Below are 10,897 nucleotides of genomic sequence, written 5' to 3'. Positions count from 1 at the left end.
GTTAAGATACAACCACTGATAGCACTAGTTCTAAATAAAGGAATGGTAAAAGCAAACAGTTTACAGTATAAAAAAAAGCAGAGGTTTGACTTATCTGAATAAAAATCCATTGAAGAGTGTTGCGATAGATAATAAGAAAGAATGAATAAACATACTTCACCAGAAACACCATTCTTCAAATATACACAATGCAGCATTTTAATACACAGCAACCTGCCTTAGCTATGACAGAAGTAAGGTTCTATTACAATTCTAACAAAAATATAGCTTATATACATTTCTCTGCACATACATTTTATGAATGTTTCCTTTTGTTTCAGAACTTGGTACAAAACATACAAAAAAGGTTGGCACATTATGTAAGGTACCTGCAGTAAACCACAATCATTGTCACTTTTCTTCCACAGCAATCTAAACTTAATTTTGTTGGGTTTTTTTTCTGTTTACTGGGTTCAGTTCTTGGTAAAGCATAGGGGAGGTAAAGAGTATGTGTCAGTTGAGAAGTTTCCTTTTAAAGAGGAGTGGACTGCTTCAACTGCAGCTGTGGCTTTGATGCTTTTGTGTTGCAGTGTGGAGTGCACAGTGTTAAAAATCAGCAGTTCTGCTAGTATTTATTAACTGAATAGTCTGACAATAGTCTAAAATTTGAACTCATGTTCGTGTTCTGCATGTGCTTAAAATGAGATGTACAAAAATATGCCTTTGTGCTGTGGAAGCTTTAGCATAAATTTTGTATCTTAAAACTAATGAAAAACTTTGTTTGATTTTAACTTATTTACATCTTTTGAAATACTTTTTACATCACAAAACAAACCAGCATTTTATTACGAGGGAAAAAGCGGTACAAATTACAATGCTGTTACAAATTGTAACCTGGAAACTTTTTTTAAAAAGCAACAGGTTTATCCTAGAACTAAGTAGCACAATATATGGACTTCTCATAAAATTTAGATTGGTTTAAGAAAATTGATGACCATGTGTACAAACACCACTTTATAAAAAAGGATGTTGATCAAGTGCCACAATGTTTTTTGTGTAAAATTTGATGAAACATTGCATCATAACATCTCCTAAGATGGCAGAGGAACATGTGGATGGCACCAGTTATACAGAACATGCTTATTTTCCTCTATTATATGGCCAATTTTAAGGGAATTTGATTCCTACCACAATTTTATATGGAAAAGAAAGAAGAGAGAACAGGCAGTGCTCGGAGACGGTCTCTGTGAGAAGAAGGTTGTTTTAACTTATGCACGGTTTGTTCTTTACCGTATCCAATTTATTGAGGTTTACTTGTTCTACTGTGCATGTTCTCTTTAGAATTATGATTCAGAGAGCTGAAGAACATTGATGGAATTGGAGCAAATTTATGCTAGATAAGTGGGAAGTTTTTATGCTTATTTGTCAACCTATTCTTACTCTACTGGTGACTAGATTAGCCTCCTGTCTCAGAAACAGATGTGTGAAGTGTTAATGAATACAGTTCTATCAATTACAAGATTTGACAAACACATATTCAGTATTAGAAATTAGTTTCAGAAGTACATTTTCTGCCACAAAATGTTATTTCCAAAGAGCACTTATTAACCTGTGGATTATGTAGCCTTTTCAAAAACATTTTTCTGTAGGATTCAAAGAAGCTTAAAAGTGATGAATAAAATATTTCCTTCTTGCCACGCAGTCTGAATTTCACTGGAAAGGAAACACCATCCCTCTTGTAGCCAAGTCAGTAAGCGATTCACAGTGAAACTGGTAGATCAAGAGGTCTGTTTTTCTTGCCTTAGTGTTAGTTGTTGTTTTCCGATGGGAGCCTGAGACTCTTGCACTTTAACTCATCCAGTGTTTTCCAGTGTTTGTAGTTATTAGCCAAATGTTGCATCAAAACAGGCAGATGTGCAAATGCTGAAATGTACAGGAGAAAGAATTGTACTATGTATACAGACTGGGCAGAAGAACAGCCCAACCTCATCTGAAATTCTCCTACTTTTCTGTTCCTTCAGCTGTAAGCTAATGCTAAAAGAGGACAGATTTTTTTTTTTTTCAGCCTGTTACTCTTTCAAGCAAGTCCCTTTCATAATTACAGTGACTTTATTAAATTATGCTAGCATGCTACCACTGTGGTCTCAGTTTCTGCTCCTCAGAAATACATTGCTAAAGGAAAAAAGACCTAGATGAAAAAAAGCTTAGTTCTGAACCATTACTCCTTCCTTCTTTACAGAGATTGTCTGGTAAATGCTCAACTTTCATAAAGCTGGTGGTGTGTGCAGTGAAATGGGCTTCAGCAGCATCGCTGCTTAGATGCTATGCAGGTACTGCCCTTGGAAAAAAATTGGACTCAAGGCCAGCTTGAGATTATTCGTTTTACTCTGTAGAAACCTCTGCCTTAGAGAAAGGAAGAAAAAAGCAGAAGTACTTACCATCCCATGCATCGAACATATCTGTTATAAAATAATCAATGAAGGAAATTTGAGACTTGGGGATGCTGCAGGTGTTTCTATCAAATACTGGCATTACAACAGGCAGACCCTGTCTCTTCTCTTCATCAGTCTAAGAAAACAAAACTCGAGTTAGCCCTTAGAGCTTTGCTGGCTTTCATGCTAGTGTAGCAAAGGCCAGGGGATTAGATGAATTGCAGTAGGAGATTTGAGACAAACTTTAGAACCCCAGAGGCAAATTGCCTTAGTTTCATGTGTTTTTTTCCATCTGGAATGGGGACTGAAATCAACATTGCTTCCCTTTCACAAGTACTTTATTACTGTAGTGCTGCGATTGCTCTTAACTCTGGCGAGACAGAACGCTCTAATCTGGTGATTAGGGCGCACCAGCTAAAAAAGGAAAATGGGGTTGAAGAGTCCTTTAGCAGACGACAAGTCTGAGCTCTCCTTTTTTCCACATCTCTAGTGGCTGTTTCAAACCATTTGTCCTTCAGGTAAGAGGGATGTTGCTGTCGCTACTTTCTCTGTGTGTGTGGGTTATAAGATGAATAGAAGTAAGGGTATACCCTTTGACTCTGTGTCCGCAACTGGAAGCGGGCTGGTTTTGTTGCACTTGGTATAGTGGAGGAGCCAATCACCTCAACAGTCTTGGAATTTAATTACAAAAAAACCATTTTGAGTAGTGTAGGCAGCACCTAATGCTGGAATTGGCAGCAGAGCAGTCCCCAAAATTACCAGAAAAAGCAAATGAAGAGCAGAGCAGTTCTCAGCACTTTACATTACTAGTAGGCTAGTGCCTAAGATTGGCAGTTTAAAGCTAGCTCACGATACCTTGACTGCTAGGGAGATACAGCCTAAGTGATCCTTGATCTTACTTAGGAAGTGATCAAATTTATTCACTGTCATTAAAATGAAGTTCACACGTCCCAGGCATTACCTACAATTTTCTTCAGTAGTAACTATCACATGTATGATCTGAATTTGGATGGTAGGCACGCCCACTTTTCTGTCTCTCTGGTCGTAGCTGCTGATTTCTGCACCATTAGTGGCAAATGAAAGCTAAGAATCTAGCAGGTGTTCAAATAAAGAACGAGAAGAATGTTCCACTTTCAGGAAGCTGGTGCATTTGTGTTAGAAAAGCTGAATATTAAGAAAGGAAGTTGAGCTTCCAGTTCTGTCTGGAGCAATCCCATGTGGTAAGCATTTACACTGGCCACATGCCTGCAGTACTGGCCTACTACATCATCTGCCTACCGTGACAATAGTTCAGGTGCCATCTTAGAAGAGAAAGGGCCAGCCTGATGATTCAGTTGAGGGCTTCATCAGGCATCGATCATGCTCTTTTCAGGGAAGGTATTGGGACTAGAAGCTAGAATGGTGACGCTCTTGAATTTCAGCAAATTAAATTGACTAAGGCTAATCAAATTGACTAAGGCTAATCAAATAATTTTGTTTTGGCCAGATGGAGAAAGCTGAAAGTGTAAAACCTCCTTTCCACCACTCTGTACTGCAAACTTCATGGTAAGCAAACTAGAGTGAATTCCGAGGGGCCAGTTCTGGCTGGGGACAAAAAGCATATATCTGGACTCCATTGTGATGCCAGGCAGACCCCGTGTGGAACAGCAGACCAGCTGATGTGCACTTTGTCACCTAACATAATAGTCAAATTATAAAAATATACGTACCTGTGCAAAATACTCCTCTGAAATCCTCCCTGCCCATTCGATACATAGCTCTAGGGGGCGACATGGATTTGCTACATCCGCACATTTAATCATCATGCGCTTGATCAGTGTCTGGTTATCTGGAAAATTCTTTATATTGGCTGTACAGTCGCAGTTGCTGCCTTCGCTCTGTAAAAGAGAAGTGGTTACAGGGACCAGTGGCCAGCATCCCTGCTAGCAGGAGCGAGGGCATCATTATCAGCTCTTGCACTTAGGCAGTAAGCGGGCACCCAGCCTGACGCCTTCCAATTTCATGCAGAGCACCAGGAACTTGGAGGAGAAAGTGATGTCTGAGAAATGCAGCCTTGCTAATGATAGCCCCATTACATATGACAATTGTGGAAGATTCTCAGAATTAATAGCAAGGTTTGTGAAATAAAGGAGTCACAGGCTCTTCATCAGGTAGGGTGAGTTACCCTTTCCCATGTCCCAGCTTTGCCCTCTTGGAACAGGACCAGGACAGGGGACGCAGCTGCCAGCTGCAAGCTGATAAACCATACTCACTGCTGAGTTTTTAAATGTGGGGGCAGTGATGGTAGGGAGCTGCTTTATTTAGGGGAGTTTCTGGAGTTTGGTTTTCATTCCTAGATGGGAAAACTGAGGCAGGCACAGAGGGGTGAACTGACTTGCACAACTGTTCCTTTTACAGGCAGAAAAGCCGGTCTGTGCTGTTCAGTTCTAGTATGTTTGCAAATAAGACTGCTGCCTTTGTACTGGATTCTGAGCCCTCGGCCTGGAATACTATTTGGTCTTAGTTACTAGCTAGGATGAAGTCTCAGCTAATCTATGAGATTAACACTATGAAAATGCAGGAGTAGCAGACTGACTGCAGAAAGTCTCTGCTTGCTAGGCCGTAAAATACCAAACTGCTTATTGACTGCTCTGGAGAGCAGGTGGAGGGGACAGAGTGGTTGTTAGAAGTCTGCTGTGGCATCATCTTCTGGGTCTTGAACAATTTAGAAAGGCACAGGTATATTATGTTCCTTACTGAGTAATAAAAAGCCTCCACTTCAGCTCACTATGGCATTAACACTGTTCTCAAAATAATATATTTGTGTAATTATGGCCTCCCTTCACTGCTAAATTCAGCTCTTGAGTCAAAAACTGAACATAAATACTTTTTACCACCACGGCTAAATTAATGTCTTTGTGGTTTAGGGGGAGATATTTTGCAGTGACAGTTGCCAATTCAGGCATTAATCTTCTAACTTTATGTTTAGCAGTTAATTTTTTTTTCAGCATGGGTAGTCCAGCAAAGTGCTGCCAGATTAACCCTGCTCCTTAACTGCTGTTCAAGATCAAAAATAGGAAAAGCCACTGTTAACAATAAGGAACAGAACAACCTAATACTGGAGAAAAAAACCAGTCTGTAATAGAAGTAGTTCTGTGCTCCGCTTTTATTGCTCTCCATCTCTTGTACATTTTAAAATAGCCTCTGCTATAAACTGGTAAGATAAAGGAAAGTGAGTCAAAGAAAGGGTTTTCTATAGGTTAAAAAAGCTGATTGCAGTAGAATGTATGGAGAGCATTTAAAAGCTCTTTAGGAAGTGCTGGAACAAATGCATTCATGAGATAAAAGGAAGATTTCCCAGAAACGTGTTCAGAGGATGGAAACACTGTGGTTTCAGACAGGCTTGTGAATCTAAGCGCTACAGACCAACGTGGGAATGGCAGAAAACTAAAGAGATTTTAAAAGGGTGGAGATGGAGGAAACATTTCAGAAAAACACTTAAGCTGTCAGAGGGAGAAAGGAAGCACTGTGAGAAGCCACATTTCCCAGTGACGCCTCAGAGGGCTTTTCTAGAAATTGGGGGAGCAAGGTGCTATCTGGTCCACATGTTAAGTACCGAGAAACCTGAGAGCGGGTAATTCCATGCCACCCACTTTTGTGGACCTTCCTTTCCTCTGAGCTTTCATCTAAAGTGGGATCCCCACTGTCCTGGCTTAGCCCGTGCCAGGAGGGGAAAGCCATGAAACGCAGCCTCAGGTGATGTGTTGGGACCACAGTGCAGAAACAGTGATAGGGGCCCCTGGCGGAGCCCAAAACACATCCCCCCGTGCTGTGGGACTTCTGACACTGAAGATGATCAGGCTAATTCAGACCCAGTGCCACAACCAGTGGGCCCTCCAGAGCGTGGAAGTGCTGGGGACGACAGTGCAAAGCATCCACAGAGCCAGTGAAGTTTAGCAGCATTTGTGATTTCCAGCTCAAACTGTTGGGAGAACAGAGCTCAGTGATCCCTAGAAGCAGGTCAGTTCAACCAACATAAAGCTGTCGCTGAAGCTGTAAACTCCACTGGTCCTGACTGGTCTCTGCACCAAGGACAGTCTACAGTGCAAAAAGTCCAGTTATGGAGAACAGACAGAAGCTACATTTATTTATTTTTAATATCACTAACCTTCAGTTTGGTCTCATTTTTTTTTCTATGTTTCTAATAAAGCACTGTTTTCACTGAGCTGTGGTAAGATGATCTTTGCTTAGGTGAGTAACACTGCCCTGGAGAACCCTGTCAGGCACTGAGTGCTCAGCCTCGAGAGGCAACAAGCGAAGTCAAAGAGGGGCCCGGCCTGGGAAACTTGGAGGCATCTTATGGAATATACCCTGGCTGGTGATGAAGCATTGGGGTATATAACTGATAGGAATAAAGGCCTGGACATCTCTTGGTATAGTCAGAAATGGGGATGGGGTGGAGATGTCTCAGGAAGCAATGGAGTTATTCCTCATGGCTTGAAGTCTCCAGATTATATAGACGCAAAACTGCCAGGGCAGGTTCCTCACTTACAACCCCAGGCTTAGGCAAATCCCACTGTCTGGAGGCAGGACCGAAGGCACAACTGCTGACCTGGCTCTATGCACAGAATTTGCATGTACAAAAACACCCACCCGCATGTTTTCTGAACACAAGATGGCTTTGAAGGCAAGGCTTTTAAAATGAAGTGTTTAAATGAGCTAAGAGCAGGGCCAGACATAGAAAACAAGAAAATAAAAGTATTGTTTCACACTTTGAGGTGTCAGGCCACAAATCCAATTGTGTCTTTTGGGCATTGCCACAGTGCAAATTAATACAATGTGAATGAAAATGATACTTAAAGTTGTCATGGAAGAACTTCACTGAAATGCCTAAAGGCCTAAGTCCTGCAAACACTTACATGTGAGCTGGTCTCCTCAGATGCCATTGGCTTGTTAATGCTGTTCACAAATTTGTTCACATGCTCAAAGTGCTTCGTCATCTCCGTTGCCAAAACCATATCGATAATGGCCTGGCGCAATGTCCGGTAGTGATTTCTAGGAAAGAAGAATAGTTCCTGCTCAGCAGCCTGCCAGACAGAGCTCCACCCTTTCCTCGTCCCTGCCGAGACAGTGCTGCAAAACACTGCTTAGTAGCTCACCCACATCAGCTGGCACATTCAGAGTTATGAATGGTCTAGGGTTGGAGGAATGGACTAGATCATGCCTCTTGAGGTTCCTCCAGCTCTGAATTCCTGTATTGCCTTTTTAATGTTATTTTTACCTAATGAAAACCAATCCCCTGAAGTCAATATAAATTTACAATTCAATTTCATAATGCTGTAACACTAAGACAACTTCTCCAGGAATGGTACCAACATATTTCCAGCTCACTGTATGTTAGCTTGGAACACAAATCTCAAGTTTTTCAAAAAACAACAGTGTTATGGGGGCTAAACAAATTCATTACCTGTTTGGGGTCAGGCCCTTTCCCTTTCAGATCCCTTTCTCTCCCACCCCGTCCCTGCAAAAGCTAGGCTGATGCAATGGGAACTCCCAGGCTATGTGGATGCCCAGCAGCAGCGTGCCTCCAACTCTCCCAGAGCTTTAGCTTCCTTCACCACCACCACCCCTTTCTCTGCCATGCGAATGCAGCAGTGCCAGCAAACATGGGCCCATGCGCAGACATAGCATGCAGCATCTGGCTGCTTGGGTGGAAACACATGGCCCAAAACCGTTGTTTCCAGGCTCCTGCAATGAAAAGGCAGTGGGTCAAGATGCAGCCTTGAGGCTGCCAGCTGGACCATGCCAATATAATCCATAAAAGATTATCAAACATCTCTATAAGCTTCCAAAAAATACAAATTGGAGGATGGGGGAAGGGCGGGAGGGGGGTGGAAATTAAAGCCTTTTAAAAAAATCATGTCTACATAGGATTCTGGAAGAGGTTAAATATTAATGTGCCTATTTAAACTATATTTTCTGGTTTAGAAGGTAAGCTCTCAGTCTGCCCCGAACTAAAATCACCAAACAAGCAACCCACACGTGCACACTGCCCTTCTTCAGCAGACCCACCTATCAATATTCTTGAAAATGTTGCATTTGCTGTCTTTAGTTGTAAGCTGAAATGCCAGTGCTGTGTGATGACTCTCTAATACAGCTGTGTCATTGTAAAGGACAGCTAATTCACTGCCTGCATTGCACAGGAAAGAGTTGGTCCGTCCAGGGTGGTCTACGTCATGAATGGTAGCAGCTATTAATGCAGCCACCTCATCTAAATGGTCAAGACTTCCCTACAAGAAGAGAGAAAAATTATGACGTTGCACAAAAATTCCAGTAAATAATTTCTGACCATTTCCAGCTACCTACAAATATGCAAGTGTAAGCTTGAGTGCAGTGATCCTACCTCCTTGGAATCATTTTCCACTCACTGAGCCCACAGGTTACCTACTCCAAAAATCCCCCTCCCACCCTTACCCAAACCCTCCTTCCTTAATGAAGCTTTTTACTATGCTGTCACCTAAGCAATATCTTTGCATTAAATCATCTAATGGTGGATGGATCCTCTAGTGGTGTCATTCCACTTTGTGTGCTTGCCCGAATGCCTCTGTCCTGATTCTGATCCTACACAGCTTGTGTGTTTTAGGATAGGATAGGATAGGATAAGATATTTCAGTCAGAAGGGACCTACAATGATCACCTAGTCCAACTGCCTGACCAATTCCGGGCTGATGAGAAATTAAGGTGTTAAGGGCATTGTCCAAATGCCTCTTAAACACTGACAGGCCTGGGGCATCGACCACCTCTCCAGGAAGCCTGTTCCTGTGTTTGACCACCCTCTTGGTAAAGAAATGCTTCCCAGCTTCCAGTCTAAACCTCCCCTGGCGCAGTTTTGAACCATTCCCACACATCCTGACAGGGGATCCCAGGGAGAAGAGATCAGCACCTCCCTCTCCAAAGCTTTTGCAAAGCTTTATTAAGAGCTGTTACTGAGTAAAAAGCCAGTTACCAAGGGATAGAAAACAGCCAGGTTTCCCCCCTGTTATTGCTACTTAAAAATGTAAATTCCTTACTCATGTAAAAAGAAACTCTGTGGGCCTGCAGGCATCACAGGAAAACTTAAAGGGCAGAGAGACTTTATGAAGCCAGAACCATTACTTAAGTAATGGTAAACACACCAAAATCCTAGCCCAAAGTACTCCTTAGGTGATGGTTATACCTTAACTCTCTCCTTCCCAAGAAAGAAGGCGGTAGCATGCAGGACATCCGCTGCGTGCGTGGAGTTGTGGTATGAGTTGGAGGAGTGGTAATTGGCTTCAATGACCTGCAGCCATGCTCGCAGTGTTGCTTCCGAACAGTTTAAAAACTCAGAAACCCCAAATCGGGCAAAAACCTTTAAGCCCAAATGCACTAATGGCCTGAAAAACAATAAAAGAAAAAAAGCACCATTGTAACATAGGAACTTCTGATGTTCTAAAGAGTGATAGTTTTGACAAAGAAACCAATAAGACCTTAAGAATAAAAGGTGGGGGGAAATGTTAAACATTTTTGTATTGCACATCTATAACCTCTCAAAAGCCTGGCCAAGGTTACAAATTATTACATCCTTTCAGACATTCTTTTGATATGTTTTGTAGAAATGGAGCAGTTCCACTAGAGTTTCACCAATTCTTGTGTCTTCAGAAAAAAATTCTTAAAAGCCCAGGTCTTTTGTGGTTTTGTATCTGTCAGTCAATAAAAAATACACTTTTTTCCCAACGACAAAAAGCAGACTTTGAACATGACATGGGCACATCCCAAAGGCTAAAAAGCCCTAAGACAAAAAAGGTCAAATGTTTACTGTTTCAAATAAACCGGTGACTTCAGGGGCTCCAGATTTCTGCTTCCTGACTATTTGAAGTTGGCAATAGGCAAAGTATATTGATGCTTCTCAGAGCAGCTCTTTGTATCAGGTTCCTGCATGTGAACTCTTCTAGCTTTAGGAGGGCAGGATCACTTTCTAGAGCTGAGGCAGGAGCCTGCCATCGGTAACCACCCCACCTCCCCTGCCATAAATTTCAACCCAGGCAGCAGATAACTCTGTTTGTGTGTGTCTCCTGGCTGGAGAGGGAATCTGAAGTCTGGTGAGTGTAATGCTGGAGAGTACAGCGATGCGCCTGTGTGTGAAACAGTAAATAGAGTAAAATCTCTAATCTTGTTGGTTCTTAAATCCAAATCCACTCTGGCTTGTCATTTACTCTGTGTTGCCTGTGACAGAGTCCAACCTATCAGTTACATTTTTCACCCCTGCAAGATGATCTACAAGGCTCCTGAGCTGAGAAAGGTATAACCAAAGCCAACACGTGCAAATTAAAATCAGGCAAATATGAATTCCCAAAAGGGCCATTTTCTTCAAACAGAGTACAAGAAACCTGGTAGTCTCTCCAATTCTTTGCATCTTGGAATGAAAATCACTTTTCTCAGTGGATGTCATGTTTAGTTTTGTGGTCTGCCTGACCTCAAAACTACTG

At 42.0% G+C, this 10,897-nt stretch overlaps 1 protein-coding gene across 9 annotated transcripts in view; it reads right to left on the bottom strand.

The window, feature by feature from the left end:
• Nucleotides 1-851: 851 nt before the first annotated feature.
• The window catches only part of PDE8B (phosphodiesterase 8B), a 78,109-nt gene continuing 68,063 nt past the window's right edge, over nt 852-10,897 (bottom strand). For all 9 annotated transcript variants that reach the window (XM_049794416.1, XM_049794409.1, XM_049794415.1 and 6 more), the window contains 6 exons: nt 9,607-9,805; nt 8,463-8,680; nt 7,310-7,445; nt 4,121-4,288; nt 2,418-2,547; nt 852-1,902 (listed from right to left, as the gene is read on the bottom strand). In XM_049794416.1, coding sequence (XP_049650373.1) covers nt 1,787-1,902; nt 2,418-2,547; nt 4,121-4,288; nt 7,310-7,445; nt 8,463-8,680; nt 9,607-9,805 — 967 coding nt within the window. In that variant the 3' untranslated portion in view covers nt 852-1,786. The remainder of the gene's footprint in view (nt 1,903-2,417; nt 2,548-4,120; nt 4,289-7,309; nt 7,446-8,462; nt 8,681-9,606; nt 9,806-10,897) is intronic.

Source organism: Accipiter gentilis, chromosome Z (assembly GCF_929443795.1).
Source record: "Accipiter gentilis chromosome Z, bAccGen1.1, whole genome shotgun sequence".
Lineage (NCBI taxonomy): Eukaryota > Metazoa > Chordata > Aves > Accipitriformes > Accipitridae > Astur > Astur gentilis.
The sequence above is the reverse complement of the archived record's forward strand: the minus strand, read 5'-3'. Positions and strand labels throughout refer to the sequence as shown.